Below are 17,039 nucleotides of genomic sequence, written 5' to 3'. Positions count from 1 at the left end.
GACCCCGACGAAAACTCTCCGATTTTTTTTTGAAGTTTTGTCCGAAGGTAGGATTTGTTGGGCCGGTTACGGAAAAATATAATTTTCATGGGCGGCGGATCCGGTTCGCCGGTTATTCGACGTGAAAGGCCAGATTTAAAAACCGGGTTAGACGCGGTTCTACTGAACCGATTGCTGCAAAGTGAATATCGTTTGAAAGCTTATGGAAATACCTAACATATATCGTGGTTATTTTAAATGGTTCGCCTCTTAATGTACTTAACGGCTAATTTTTAATTTGACCTTTAGATCGCGATATCTCGAAAATGGTAAGTCTTTTTTAAAAATCATAAAGACCGTTCTTGTAGACAATTGTTAAATCTTCAACATTTACTTTAGCCGGCTTTTGCTAAGACTTACCGTTTTTGAGAAAAAAAAAACGGAGTAATGCCTCAAAAAATGACCTTTGACCCAGAATAACTTTTTTTGCACACATGGGATTGATGGGGACTTTTAAGACGTTGCTTCTAATGGTAAACCCTAGCTCTTCACCAAAATTCAGTTATGTGGGAATTTTTGTTATTTCCCCCTTATATGCATATTGACTGGGCTAAAACATCGCAAAGTGAAACGACGCTAAGCGATGTCTTGGTGTATATTATATTTTATGTATTTATTCATAAAACTGTGACTGGGGAAGTAACTTCAACAATTCCCTTAATATTGTTTCCATTAGGCCGACCAATCGACCTAATCTCGCATACATTAATAGTTGTTACGAAAAAGTTCATGCATATAATTAAAGATTCATTGGCATATGAGACTATATATAAAAAAACATAAACAACTATGTTTCTGTCTATATGAGAATAAATTATGGAAATGTATTTCAGAAGGCATTTCTTTTCTTAATTTCCGGTTTGATCAGCTAATACTGTTTTTTTATTTATTTACTTTTACCTTCCAGCTTCCTGAGACTTAATTAATTAGTTTAATTTTAGGCATTTGTTCAAAGCTGTGTATTTTTAATGTATGCCTGCCCTATTAAGAATAGGCTACCAATACCATTTTGAATCTCATTAAAATAAATCTACAAATTTTGAAATAATAAAATACAGTAAGCAAATCTTATGGTCGAACACACTTAAAAATGTTTAACATCTTTATTAATTGCTGATTTGTCCCAATCACATTTAACACTTTATTATTTATATATAAAATAATTAGGAAAAAAACGAATTTTTAACTTATTTTATTATGGCGCCAGACATTTCAAGCGAATTGCGTGTAAAACTTGCATCCAAATTTAGAGTAGAACAAAGTATACTAAATTTTTGTAGGACCAGGGTAAGAAGGCTACATTCTTATATAATGAAGGGATAATTTGTGGTCGTAAGATTGACTGCCTAAACAGTAATAGTACAGTGGAACTGCTCTATAACGAATAATTCGAAATTCGCAGATCATGGCCCCTAAATTGTTGGGGGTTAAATGGGTTAAAATATGAGTGGTTTATTCGACTTTTGCTTGATTTTTCATGATTTGGCTCAAAGGTTAGGCATCAAAATATTTCCACTTTGACCAAGTTCATAAAGGCTATTCCTCCGCTCCGTAAAAAACGCTTTGATCATTCGATAAGTGTAAACATATTATATTGGTCTATATTTTCCAATAGAAATATTCCCTAAAATTGTATATTGGATTTTGTACGATTATTCATTCAGGTGGTATTACCCCCACAAGAATTTCGTATTACAACGACATACTTTTTTCTTGGCGAGGACCATACTTTCCGAGATATGAGATCCAATATTTCCAATAAACCCAACCGCAACTAACCAAAATGATATGTTTTTTGTGGGAAAAAGGGGGGGAAAGTATTTACTAGTGTAGCCCCCGTTAGATGTGGCACCAGAAAATTAAGAGCCAGATCATTTAAAACCTCGCCTACAAAAGTTAAAAATGTTGGCTCTTATGTGGAATTAAACGCCAGGGACTCGCTCAATTATTCTTCTATGAAAAACTGAAATGAACATTTGTATAAAAACAAGTAAAAACGGCAATTCGGCCTGGTCGAGCTTTGTAAACCCTCCCAGCGAGTTGTGTTGAAGTAAAATGGAAAATGAAACTACTCAGCTGTTCCGTCGGCGTACAGAAATAAAGCCCCAAGAAATAACGCCCCAAACGGGAATGAAAATGGACCCCAATTTTTGGGGTGTTTTTACAATTTGAAAAATTGCCCCAATACAAAAAGGCCCCAAACTATGAAATTTGGTCCCAAAAAAATATTGCAATTATGCCCCAAAATTTCATTGGGGCCAAAATGCATTTTTGAAATTGGTGTGCATTTGCAAAATGGATTATCACCCCAAACAACGAAAATGCAATTAGGCCCCAAAGTATGCATTCACGCCCCAAAATATTTATGCACTTAAATTTGGGGTGTAAATGAAGCCCTAAATTTGGGGTGTAATTTCAAAAAATATTTTTAAAGATATTCATTCAATAGTTTGTAATATGTAACTAATTGATGACTGTACTTTTTTACGATTGTAGCATGTTAAAGCCACCTAGAAACAAGCTCTTATTTTCAAGTGTACTAGCAGGCGTCTATGAATGTGATAAAAATTAAAATTTTAAATAAAATTAAAGACGATTGCGTAGGAATCGCAAAATCTTTGGGAAGTGGATCGTCGGTATCAAGTACCGTTCGTAAGAAGAAATATTGTGATAAGTGAGTATTTCTGTACCAATTTCTATATACATATATGTATGTATATATTTTTATAGTTTTCAGCAAGAATCACAAAGTATATATTTTAACAAAATACAAAGAAGTTTGCATCACATCGTTAGCAAAAAATTTGTGTCGGCTCCAAAAACTCCCCATCAAATAGTTGAAGCATTCATGCTCGAAAAGGTGTGGACAAATTTCGGTCTGACCAAAACCAAACAAACCCGAGACAGACTTTAACTACTCCATATCTCCAAATCAAGTCAAACAGAATTAGAAAGAAATGGAAAGTAGCTGAAGAAAAATATTTTAAAAAAATAATTTAAAAAATCAAACAGAATTAGAGAAAGTGGAGAGTAGCTGAAGAAAAATATATTTAAAAAAATCGCGCGATTTTTAAATATATTTTTCTTCAGCTACTCTCAATTTTTTTAATTCTGTTTGAATAGATTTGGAGAGAAAAAATATATTTAAAAAATCGCGCGATTTTTTAAATATATTTTTCTTCAGCTACTCTCCTAATTCTGCTTGACTTGATTTGGAGAGAAAAAAATATACTAAAAAAAAAAAATCGCGCGATTTTTTTAATATATTTTTTCATTCCAAATCCATTCAAACAGATTAAGAAAAAAAGGGAGAGTAGCTGAAGAAAAATATATTTAAAAAAATCGCGCGATTTTTTAAATATATTTTTCTTTAGCTACTCTCCCTTTTTTTCTAAATCTGTTTGATTTTTTAAATTTATTTTTCTTCAGCTACTCTCCATTTCTTTCTAATTCTTTTTGACTAGATTTGGAGAGAAAAAATATATCAAAAAAATCGCGCGATTTTTTAAATATATTTTTTCTCTCCAAATCTCCAAATCAAGTCAAACAGAATTAGAAAGAAATGGAGAGAAAAAATATATTAAAAAAATCGCGCGATTTTTTTTAGTATCTTTTTTCTCTCCAAGTCAAGTCAAACAGAATTAGGAGAGTAGCTGAAGAAAAATATATTTAAAAACTCGCGCGATTTTTTCAAATATATTTTCCTTCCTTCCTCTGTAAAAAAGGAAAAATAAATGCCTTAGCATTTTTAAATAGGATGGTGTTTGAAGAAAACGCTATATGCACAAATATGCTCCCAATGGAAGATGAGGTATATAAATTAAACATTCTTAATAGGTGTATCTTTTTTACTTTCTTAATGTTGCTGAAACATTTTTTCAGCAGCTTTTCCTTTACACAACTGTCAAAATCTGCAACATTAGTAATAATTATTACCAATTATTATTACTTATCATATAATTTTTTGAATTCTATGAAATAAGTGTTTACTTTTGCTTATTATTACTAAAAATTATTGTTATTTTGAGTCCTTTAATTTTTTTTCGCTTTTTTCTTAATAAAGTTTTCGAAATTGCACCCCATTTTTTTATCATATCTTAATAAAAACTTTAGAAAATGCACCCCAATTTCTTGTTTTTGTTAAACACTAAAATATATTTAGGCCATAAACCTGTGCAAAAAGGCCCTAATGAAAAATTCAATTAGGCCCCAATATTATTTAGACCCCAATTTGATTTTCAAATTTTCGATTTACTTGTTGTGAAGACAATTTGGCCCCAACAGTTGAATGAAAAAAGGTCCCAAAAAGACGAAATTAGACCCCAAAAGTTTTGTTGTTGTTTTTCATATACCTGTTTGGGGCCTATTTTCATTTTCAATTTGGGGTGTTATTTCCTGGGGCCTTATTTCTGTACGCCGTTCCGTCACGTCAAGGCTTTTTCCTAGAAGAAGTGAACTGTGCTAACTGAACGGAAGAATATCACTACCAAGGTTTAATTCGAATGCGACATCGATGTTTCTTTGCATTAAAAATCCGAAATAATCTTAAAAGGCGTAAATTCGGAAGGTTCTTTCAAATGGGTTATATACCAAAATATGAACGTATATATATTGATGTGTTGAGGGTTTCTACCCACTGAGAATCCAAAGTATCAAGATGCAGCCAGTTCACTAGAAAAACCCTTTAAAAGACTTTACATCGGTAGGTATCGTAACCTTCCAATCTGAGAACCCGCTGTAAAAAACTTGAACATGTACTGACGATTTGTAAATACCAAATTCCAGCCATTCTATGGAGGCTTTATCGAAATTCTGGGGAAAAGTTTTGTAGCCCAAAAAAGACCAACAACTAGTTTTTAGCGATTTTGGGCTAATGATGTGACCAAAACTTTTTAAATATCGAAAATTGAGAGGTACGGTTCTATGGGAGCTATATCGAAACTTGTAACTGTACAGACAAATTTCTGTGGATATGTTTTGTACCCTAAAAGAAGAACTATATTTTTCTTGCATCCTGTGTCATTTAAGGATGTATCAAATTTATATGCAACGGTACAAAATTAAAATATTGACATTAATATACATACAATTATTTATTAACAAGTAAGACGGAGTTAATTTCGGCCGAACTTGTTATACGCTCCACCACGAGTTGTATTGAAGTAAAATGGCATAATTAGTTTCCTTTCGTTTATGGAGAAGACTAAATACCAAATTTCAGCAAGTTCGGTAAAACCATGTGGGCTATAGGATCACACGGACCTATACGGATAATTTTCTGGAATATTTTATAACCCCATGGAAGACTAAATAACAAAATTCAGTCTTTCGGTGGGATATTGAAGTCACAACCTTCAGAACTACGAAAATCGGGAGGTGCCGTTCTATGTGGGCTATGTCGAAGCCTGGACCTGTTCCGACGAATTTCAGTCAGACAGGCTCCTCCAACAAAGACTAAATACCAAATTTCAGCCATTTCGGTGGGTTGCTGTGGCCAAAACATTCAAGATACCGAAAATCGGGAGGTAGCATTCAAACAAAGTTTATATGGAACGATTAGTACCCCAAATGAAGACCCAATACCAAATTTCAACCATTTCGGTAAAATATTGAGTCCACAACTTTCAAAATACCGGAAATAGGGAGGTACCGTTCAATGGGGGCTAAGAGCTGTACCTATAAGTTTCTAGGAGAAAGTTGTATGGCCCCAACGAAGACTAAATACAAAATTTCAGCCATTTCGGTGGAATATTGGGATCACAACCTTAAAAATAGAGAGATACCGTTTTATGGGGGCTATACTAAGGCATAGACCTATACGGAAAAATTTCATATGGAAGGTTTAATACCCAAAATGAAGAACAAATACCTAACGTCAGCCATTTCGGTGGAATATTAAAGCCACAACCTTTAAAATACCGGAAATAGGGAGGTACCGTTCTATGAGGGCTATATTAAGGGTGAAGACCAAATACCAAATTTCATCCATTTCGGTAAAATATTGAGTCCACAACTTTCAAAATACCGGAAATAGGGAAAATCGGGTGTTACCTTCCTATGGGGGCTATATCAAAACAGATCGGTTAAAGAATAGCTGCGTGCTAACTAGAGACAGGCTGTGTGCTTAGTAATTAAAGTCGGTTCCGAATAAGTGTAATAAAGTAAATAAAGCATTGTAGAAACGTAATCTAAAACGAACCCTGTTTTATTTGGTACAAATCGTACTGGGGAATAAAACAACGTCTACACGGAGATTAGTTAAATCTAATTCCGTAACAATACTTTATAGGGTCTACGATGAATATTTCAATGTGTTACAAACGTAATGATAAATTTAATTATACCCTCCATATTATGGTCGAGGGTATTATTTTTATTTTTAGAACATTGGTGGCGTTTTTATTGGGATAGCTGTTACAATTTTGTTTTTCAAAAAAGTCTGGCTTAATCCCATTGTTGTTGTTTTAATATTTTAAAACAACTAATTTATTAGTGGAAAAAGTTTGGCATTGTTCGCAGGGAAAACTAGTTTCGATCCTCGCCACAGGATCTCATCAGTTCCCTTGTTTCTTGTTTGTGGATATTCTCCACCGAAGTTATTTTTCAATAACTTCTTCAACAAAAAACTTTTTATACCAAAACATCAATCGTTAGCTCGCAGTATAAAGGCGAACAAAGAAAAAACTTTAACTAATAAATTAGTTGTTTTAAAATATTAAAACAACCACAATGTCATTAAGCCAGACTATTTTGCAAAAACAATTATTATTTATTTCATTGAATAAAATACTTGCCATAATACTTAGCAATTTATTTTTTCAATATCTTCCATTCGGGCCAACTATATAATATAAGAAATATGTTATTTATTAATATATTGATATTAAAAGTATTTCAACTGTTTTTTATTTTCGTCAGTTTGATGTATTGCGTTATGTGGTGCAAGAGGTACCGCAAATTGTTTGTTATACCCTCACCATTTATGCTAACGCGGGTATATACACTTTCATACGGACAAAATGTGCCTCATCGAAATAATGGTTTTAGACCCCAAGTATGTTTGGAGGAATCCGTTTCAGTCAATTTGGAGTTGATTTAGCCATGCCCGTCCGTCTGTCTGGCTGCCGGACCAAAATTTGACTTTCGTAATATTTTGTCCAAATTTAGTTTAAGTTCGAAGATGGGTTAAATCGGTCGCACTCCTTCCGGTACCTCTGTCGGCAAAGCCGACTGATACTTTTTTACTTGTTTATTATAGACATTTTTACGTCTTCTTCTTCTTCTTCAACAAAACTAAATAAATTTACAAATTTAAACAGTGACACGACAATCAAGAAAAACAAACTGTGAAACTACATTTATTCTCAATGTAATACATTCTTCATTTTCCCACTGGAAGGTATCGAAATTCTTTTTACTAGCGAGCACAGGAAGAGAGTTTCTCTCTCCACTCCTACTATTCAACCTATTGAAAAATCATGCATATACACAATTAAAATTCCTTAAGGTATGAAAAAATATACTGCCGATACCTGCGTTATAGAGAAGTTTTACTGTATTTTGATAACACAATCCTTTAAGTATATGGATACATTTATAATGGACAATTTAAAATTAAATTTTGCCCTAACCTAACATTCTCTAATATGTATAAACATTTATCTGCATAAAATCATAATTAGAATGTTCCATCGCAAATTTACAAATGCATCCGTTTTCTTATTATGTAATTTTTAAAATCTCTATAACTTTCTGTGATAATTATGCCATTTAGGCTATAATCATGTTGCCCGACCATTAAAATTGAAATTGTAGTACGTTCGTTGGTTGGTTACAAGCACTTAAATGTTGAACCTCATAAAACCTATAATAATATGTGTAACCTTTCATTAAATACTTCTATGCGAACTTTGTCGCATGGAAAGAACGCCAACCACAGTGTCAAACTCACACACACACATAAAGCAAAAGTGAATTGAATATGATTATGAATATGCCATGAAGCTCCAACAATGTATGGAGATTTACCTAACCTACAAAAGGCTTTTGCAGGATGTTACCTTGTTAATAAACTTTATGCAGTCGAAATATAGATTATAATTATTTTGCATCGTTTATTGAATTATTGATAAATTGAAACACTTTTAGTGTTTTAGGGTGAAATTAGGGATTTGAAGTTGTTGGGGTACGTTGTGTAAGAGGTCTGTCTAAAATGATAGCTGTGGCAATGGCGCAAGCACCGTTATTATAAATGGTGTTAATGATACACCGTTATGAGGTTGCTAAGCTGCCGAATGTAATATTGGGATCATAATCTGTCGCTTTACCCCCTTCTTACTCCTGCCTATTGCTTGTTATTACAAGACCTAACGAATATGATTATCAATTACACTCAACAACATGGAAATTAGAATCGGAGTTATTACAAGAAAGTATATCAGGATCCCAACTATAAGAAATAACTAATAGAATAAGCCTATAATAGGATCGGTTAGTCTATTAAAGAATCAAGGGGTTTACCAGCCGTTGAAACATTTGATGCTTTCTTGCGGCAGTACCGAACCCACGAGCTTGCAGTATGCAAGGCGATCATGGTAACCATTGCACCACGACGACACTCGATTGTAGGAATAACTATGTTGGGTTGTTTCATCATGTCTGAATGTCTGCGCATTCAGATGCAAAGAAATAGGTTCATAATTTTGTTCATAACAAAACTTCGAACATTCGTTTGGAAATCAGTAGTCGTGTGTAGATGAATTAGTGATTAGCATAATTTTAGCACCCGTTTATTAACACGTTATGCAGCAGCATGACTAAATAAATGTGTGTGCATGTAAATTAATATGCTATACATTTATATGATTATGAATATATGTATATCGTCACCATAAATGCCCGAAGACGTAACCCACAAAACCAAAACTTTACAGGAGAAGCAAAAAACGTTATAAAATTAAAAACTGTTTTATGGAATATTAATCTTATGAAGACGAGTATATGGGATATTATCGATCATATACGAAGGGGAATAAGTAGTGAAACCAAAACCGATGAAGTGCTTAGTTTTAAGATCCTCCATTACAACAAAATCTGCAATATTATCCCATTTTCCGAAATGTCATTTCTTGAATAGGGTCGTTGTTTTTGAACGTTGAAGCTTGAAATTTTGCCAGAGCATGTATTTTAGCTTTAGGTATCATATTACGTCAAAAAACGAATTTCGATTTTCATGTCGGTTACGTCTTCGGGCATTTATGGTGACGATATACATATGTACGTATGTATGTTTGCCAGCATGTGTTAATAGTTATGTAAATATTGAATGAGATGAAAAAAAAATCAAACAACCTGGGTTAGAAAATATAGTTTTTATATGAAATCATTATCCTCATTATAATTTCTTGTTGCTGCTAAAGGATGCAAATGTTCTGCAGATTATTTTGAGAGGACTTATTGGAAGTGTCAATCTTAATTAAAAGTATATTGAGGGAAAAACATAGAATTATTAATACGTATTATTATATGGAGTTATTTTCCCCTCCACCGTATAATGGAGGGCATAATTAACATTTCCATATAATTTAATATGGGTATTTCTGAGTGAAATCGGAAACTTTTGCAAAAAACGATTTTCAATTTGCCTTATTTTTTGCTCTGTTGATGCTGCTCCTCAACAAAACATTTCAGTATATTTTCAGATTTTTTTGACTAACGGTTCCAAAGATACCGAAATTTAAAAAATCGAATTCTGTAAAATCTATATGCAACTTCATAACTTCTTTAATATTGGTCCAAATAGATAAAAATCTTGTTTGTATTTTTTATACCCTCCACCATAGTATGGAGGGTATATTAAGTTTGTCATTCCGTTTGTAACACATCGAAATAATCATTTTCGACCCTATAAAGTATATATATTCTTGATCAGGATAAAATTCTAAGACGATGTAGCCATGTCCGTCTTTCCGTCCGTCTGTTGTAATCACTCTAGCGTCCGCAATAATTGAGATAGAGTACTGAAATTTTGCACCCGAGGTTATTTTTTCCATAGGCAAGTCAAGTTCGAAGATGGGCTATATCGGTCCACTCTTTGGTATAGCCCCCATATAACGGTACCTCCGGAAATGAGGTATTTTGACGTTCTTCGCCACATTTTCAGACCGAATTAGCTATAGTTTGGCACTTACGGTTTCTAGTGATCAACAAACTTATATCCCAAAGGATATGGGCATAGGTCCATGTTTTGGTATAGTCCCCATATAACGGTACCTCCCGATTTTCGGTATTTTGAGAATTTTAGCCACAATTTTTAATCGAACTACCTGCAATTTCACATTTGAGGTTCTCAGTGGTCATGAAATATCTCCACCACACATCGACAACATAGGTCCATGTTTTGGTATAGCCCCCATATAACGGTACCTCCCGATTTTCGGTATTTTGAGAATTTTAGCCACAATTTGTAACCGAACTATCTGCAATTTGACATTTGAGGTTCTCAGTGGTCATGAAACATCTCCACCAAACATCGTCAACATAGGTCTATGTTTTGGTATAGCCCCCATGTATCGGTACCTCCCGATTTTCGGTATTTTGAGAATTTTAGCTACAATTTTTAACCGAACTAGCTGTAATTTGCCATTTGAGGTTTTCAGTGGTCATGAAACATCTCCATTAAACATTGTCAACATAGGTCCATGTTTTGGTATAGCCCCCATATAACGGTACCTCCCGATTTTCGGTATTTTGAGAATGTTAGCTACAGTTTTTTACCGAAATAGCTGTAAATTGACATTTGAAGTTCTCAGTGGTCATAAAACATCTCCAACGAAACATCGTCAACAGAGGTCCCTGTTTTGGTGTAGCCCCCATATAACGGTATCTCCCGATTTTCGAATTTTAGCTACAATGTTGTCTATTCAAAAATAATCGTCAATATAGGTCCATGTTTTGGTATATCCCCCCATATAACTGTACCTCCCGAATTTCGGGAATTTTCAGTGGTCACGAAATTTCTTCACTAAAATTCGTCAACATGGGTCCATTTTTGAGGGTCTACATTGTTTTGATGAAACTACCCTCAATTTGACTCTTGAAGTTCCCTGCAGCTATAAAACTTTTCCGCCAAAAAATTTAAAGATAGGTTGACTCTTTGATATAGCACCGTAGGTGGTACCTTTCACCTAGCTGAACACATTTTTTAGATTAGATAACACTGTGGAACAAAATGGAGGTGAAAGTCTGGGGCACGGAAAATTCCTCTTGGGGAAGACAGGCCTTGGTGAGTATATTATGAACCCCGAAGAACAGATCCGTGAGTCGAACTTCCGCGTTATGGCGTGACGAAATTTTTGTTAGAGACCCTGTGGGCCATCAGGAATTAGCGTTATATCTTTGTTCACTGTTGCTTAAGTGCTCTACAAAAACAACAAACAAAGATATAATGCTCATTCATGATGGCTTGCAGGGTCTCCTGCACGCCATAACGCGGAAGTTCGACTCACGGCGCATCTGTCCTTCGGAGTTTTTAATATACACACACCAAGGTCTTTCATCTCCAAAAGAAATTATCTCTGCCCCAACATTTGTGTTCACAGTGTAATTTAAGCAATAGTGGGAGGCAGTAGGAGTCTATCCATTGTCGAAAAGTTGTTACACCTAAAATTGTAAAATGACCCTAATTATTCCATTTTATTAATTAAGACTACTTTATGGTGGAGGGTATAAAAAGTTCGGCCCGGCCGAACTTATGTCATGTTCATACCAGCATTTGAATCACGTCGGTCGTTCTCATAATTACGTACACGAATTAACCCGTTCATACGACATGGTACACAATTCATAGCAACATGATTCATATTTTCATGGTTTTTGTTTACTGATTTTAAAGAAAGTTTCAACCGAAATACGGGCAAAATTATTTGATATGAACTGAAAAAATATTTATCCTTCTTTCAGATATCTATTTAATATAAAATTCTATTATTTTCATTCATGTTTTCCAATTTTTCTCACAATTTTGGTGTTTTCAGTATATTTTCAAATTTTTCTATTTCAATAATTAACGAGACAGAGACCTGCCAACATATCTTTTTGGTATACAGACATTCCGGCAGGCATTTGATTTTTGTTTCTAAATTTGTACGCGAATTCGCAACGATGGGCAAGAAATGCAACTGCAATGGAAAATTTGCTATGATTTGAATTTATACTAGTCGTTAAACTGTTTACTTTTCATTCATATTTTGCAGTTTTTCTAAAAAGTTTTGGATTTTTTATAAATTTTTAATTTTTTATTTTTCCTGTCATAATTAATTTATTTCGATAAATTCTCTCATTTGTTAGAGATGGGACATATTTTATCGTCGTTCTGAGAGTAATTTAAATTGAACAATGTACAAAAATCGTTGTTCGTTCTCAAAATTTTGTATGAGAAATGAAGTAATTGTATCATAATTTGGGGTCGAACAACGAATAGAGAGCGAATTACCGATAGTCTGAACATGGCATTAACAACTTGTTACTTGTTTTTTTTAAGTTCTATATGGTAGTGGGTGGGATTCGAAAAATTACTTTTTTCTAAATTTTTTAAAATTGCTCAATACAAATTTCCCTTTTTTACTTTACCAAAAAATACATTTTTTGACATTTGTATTATTTTTTTATTTAGAAATTTATCTTAAACGTCTTAAAAATTGTACTATTTTTCGATTTTGAAAATGGTTCAGCAGTTGTTGTACCAGCATTAGTGGGTATTATTGAATGACGTTTTTTTGTGTCCGCGATAGGTTTAGCCATTGCATATCTTAAATTCAAATCCTCTTTCGTATTTAAATATTCCTGTTCAGGAGAAAATACCACTTTAATACTTGGTAGATTATTCGGCTCGGATGTCCATTCATATAATTTCTGAGTTGTAGTTATTTGATCATCAATTTATTTAGTTTATTGTCCAGCTTGTACAATAATTGCTAATCCATTTTCAAAATCGAAAAATGACGCAGAAATTACAAAACAAATGTTAAAAAATTTAATTTTTTGTAAAAAAATGTTTGACTCTAGTATAAAGGAAAAATTGTATTGACAAATTAAAAAAAAAAAAAAATAGAAAAAATAAGCTCCGTTCCAGAATTAAAAAGTTTTTACACATTTAACACACATTTCCCCCAAATTGCGTTCCCGTACACCAAAAAATTTGCAAAATGTTCACTTCTTTTTGAACAATAATGGCGCCGAATAGCTTTCTCTTTAGAAACTTTTTACTTTGTCGGCTTCTGATTGGCTGCCACGCCGACTTTGACATTTGTTCCAGTTTTTATGACGTTTCTGTCATTTTTCCGTTCCCGTACATTTTGGAAAAATATGCATGTTGGACTCATTTTCGACAGTTTGCTCTTTTGTCTGACTGTATTGAGTACGCTTAGGTTAACAAATGTCAAACTTTCCAAAAAAAGGCAAATGACGCCAGGCGACACTGCGTGTTGCCTAGGCCAGATAGTTTTCTAGTGACTCTCGTATCAATTTGCTCGCCCAGCGCTGTACCAATACCACCATATGAAATTCAGACGGAATGTGGGCTAATAATTTCCCACCCTAAAATGGGGGGCTTAATTTACTTTGTTATTCCTTTTGTAACATATTGAAACATTCGTCGGAGTTCCTATAAAGGGTATTCTTATTCTGCATATTCTTGATCTGCATAAAATTCTAAGTCGATATAACCATGTCCGTCAGGACGTCCGTCTGCTGAAATCAAGATACAGTTCCAAATATTTAAGATAGAGCTTTATAATTTGATACAGAAGTTTATATTACTTCGAGAATTTTTGGGTAATATACATAGGTCCACGTTTTTATATAACCCTCTTAGAACGGCACCTCCCGATTTTCGGTATTTTTAAGGTTTTAGCCACATCATCTCATCGAAATGGCTGAAATTTGGCATTTAGTCTTATTTTGGACTACAATTCTTTCCCCCGAAATTTGTCAGTATATCTCCACTTTTTGATATAGCCCTCATAGAATGGTACCTCCCGATTTTCGGAATTTTAAAGTTTTTTGGCCATATTATCTTACCGAAATGTCTGAAACTTTATATTTCGTCCCCTTTGAGGCTACAAATCTTTTTCTCAGAAAGTTGGCAGTAAAGGTCCACGTTGGCAGTAAAGGTCCACGTTTAGATATAGCCCCCAAGAACGGTATCTCCCGATTTTCGAGTGCTAAAAGTCCTTATTACAAAATGGATTGGTAGGTTGGCTTGTAAGTAGTTATGGCTACCAAACTGTACAATATATTGTCCAAAAGACCCTCGATAGGGTATAATAATCTTCGGCCTAGCCGTTTTGACTTATGTAGGTACATATGTATATGTATTTACCTTGACCGATTACACCACTCCCGTTCATTTTTGTTTATGTCCGCTCTCTGGATGCGGCGATAAACAAAAGAGTTTGCCAGTGAATAATGTATTTGTTGACGCTTAAATTGACTTGCTTTTTACTTGTTTTTTTTTTCATTCATGTCTAATATTTATTTTGTTCTCTCTGTTCTTTTCATTTATCTTACAGATTGTTTTGGATACAGAGAACAGTGTGATATACAAATAAACATTGCAGTTCGATCGGCACATGTGTTCCATGAAAGACCATTAAAAAGTGAATCATTTTTACGTTGAGGGAAAAAACCACACAAAAAGCCGTACGAAGCTGAACTGAATTCACCATAAAAAGTAATTAACCAGCGAAGCCAGCAGAGACGAGCAGCAGAGCCGGTGGCAGAATAACAAAGCGTACAAACAAAAACATTGTTTTTTGCCTTTACTGGAAACGCTGCATGAGACGATCTGCTTTCAACATCATGGCAGTGATCCACAGGTAATTCAACTAAAAGCACAACTGAAGCGCGCGATAATAATACAAATCAACAAAATTATCCAAAAAAATTGAATTGTAAAATAAACAATTAAAAAAAAGCGAAAAACAAATCAAAGTTGTTCCGCAAACCGGTTAATCAGAAAAGGTGTTAATATTTTCATTTCATCGGAAAAAGAAAGGTATTGCAAAGTGCAGTTGAAACTTTGCGCGTGTTAAACTACAAGAAATACTCTCTCATATTAAATAACTTCAATTTTAGCGTAATTTTATTCATTAATATGCTTGAAATGTTTCAAAAATTGGTGTATGTAATCGGTGGTGATAGTTTGGCGAACGTATGCAAATATGTTGCGGGTGTGATATTTTCACTTTTTTGTTTTGTGTTTTATTGACATCTGTCTAATACCACTATGCCGTGCCCGTATTCTCATTACTATTATTATTTGACGACCTTCTGTGTTTTTATTTACTGTTGCGATAAGAGTCGTAACAATTACTTGTTCGGAACACTTTACATGTATGACAAACAGATGATATTAATTGTCAATTCAGAGATAGGTATGACGTGCAGAGATGCACAAACTTTGACGCGATGTTGTTAAAAACAGTTTTGGTAACTGTGATATGCACGTTTAAACTTAAACACGGTGCGCCCTAACTAACTTTAAATGAAAGGTGCTTACACGTAGGAAGTTTTTGCGAATTCTGAAACTACAGTGTTCATAGATGAGAAAAATCAAAAAAAAAAAAAAAAAACAATTAAAAAGTCGTTAAGTTCGGCCGGGCCGAACTTTTTATACCCTCCACCATAAAATAGTCTTAATTAATAAAATGGAATAATTAGGGTCCTTTTACAATTGTAGGTGTAACAACTTTTCGACAATGATAGACTCCTACTGCCTCCCACTATTGCTTAAATTACACTGTGAACACAAATGTTGGGGCAGAGATAATTCCTTTTGGAGATGAAAGCCCTTGGTGTGTGTATATTAAAAACTCCGAAGGACAGATGCGCCGTGAGTCGAACTTCCACGTTATGGCGTGCAAGAGACCCTGTAAGCCATCATGAATTAGCATTATATCTTTGTTTGTTGTTTTTGTAGAGCACTTAAGCAACAGTGAACCAAGATATAACGCTAATTCCTGATGGCCCACAGGGTTTCTAACAAAAATTTCATCACGCCATAACGCGGAAGTTCGACTCCCGGATCTGTCCTTCGGGGTTCATAATATACTCACCAAGGCCTGTCTTCCCCAAGAGGAATTTTCCGTGCCCCAGACTTTCACCTCCATTTTGTTGCACAGTGTTATCTAATCTAATCTAAAAAATGTGTTCAGCTAGGTGTAAGGTACCACCTACGGTGCTATATCAAAGAGTCAACCTATCTTTAAATTTTTTGGCGGAAAAGTTTTATAGCTGCAGGGAACTTCAAGAGTCAAATTGAGGGTAGTTTCATCCAAACAATGTAGACCCTCAAAAATGGACCCATGTTGACGAATTTTAGTGAAGAAATTTCGTGACCAATGAAAATCTCCGAAATTCGGAGGTACAGTTATATGTGGGGATATACCAAAACATGGACCTATATTGACGATTATTTTTGAATAGACAAAATTGTAGCTAAAATTCGAAAATCGGGAGATACCGTTATATGGGGGCTATACCAAAACAGGGACCTCTGTTGACGATGTTTCGTTGGAGATGTTTTATGACCACTGAGAACTTCAAATGTCAATTTACAGCTATTTCGGTAAAAAACTGTAGCTAACATTCTCAAAATACCGAAAATCGAGAGGCACCGTTATATGGGGGCTATACCAAAACATGGACCTATGTTGACGATGTTTGGTGGAGATGTTTCATGACCACTGAAAACCTCAAATGGCAAATTACAGCTAGTTCGGTTAAAAATTGTAGCTAAAATTCTCAAAATACCGAAAATCTGGAGGTACCGATATATGGGGGCTATACCAAAAGATGGACCTATGTTGACGATGTTTCGTGGAGATGATTCATGACCACTGAGAACCTCAAATGTCAAATTACAGCTAGTTCGGTTAAAAATTGTAACTAAAATGCTCAAAATACCGAAAATCGGAAGGTACGGTCATAAGGGGGCCATA

The 17,039-nt window shown here is 34.3% G+C and overlaps 1 protein-coding gene across 3 annotated transcripts in view; it reads left to right on the top strand.

Moving 5' to 3' along the window:
- Gel (Gelsolin) overlaps positions 1-17,039 on the top strand; it is a 131,713-nt gene that overhangs the window by 22,927 nt on the left and 91,747 nt on the right. For 2 of the 3 annotated variants that reach the window (XM_073958863.1, XM_073958862.1), the window contains exon 2: positions 14,610-14,915. In XM_073958863.1, the coding sequence (XP_073814964.1) occupies positions 14,875-14,915 (41 nt within the window). In that variant the 5' untranslated portion in view covers positions 14,610-14,874. Of the gene's footprint in view, positions 1-14,609; positions 15,095-17,039 lie in introns of all 3 variants that reach the window. The other variant, XM_073958864.1, reaches the window with a different exon arrangement.

This window comes from Musca autumnalis, unplaced genomic scaffold, assembly GCF_047663935.1.
Source record: "Musca autumnalis isolate F117 unplaced genomic scaffold, ASM4766393v1 scaffold_1, whole genome shotgun sequence".
Taxonomy (NCBI): Eukaryota; Metazoa; Arthropoda; class Insecta; order Diptera; family Muscidae; genus Musca; species Musca autumnalis.
Note: the sequence above shows the minus strand (reverse complement) of the source record. Positions and strands in the feature narration are given on the sequence as shown.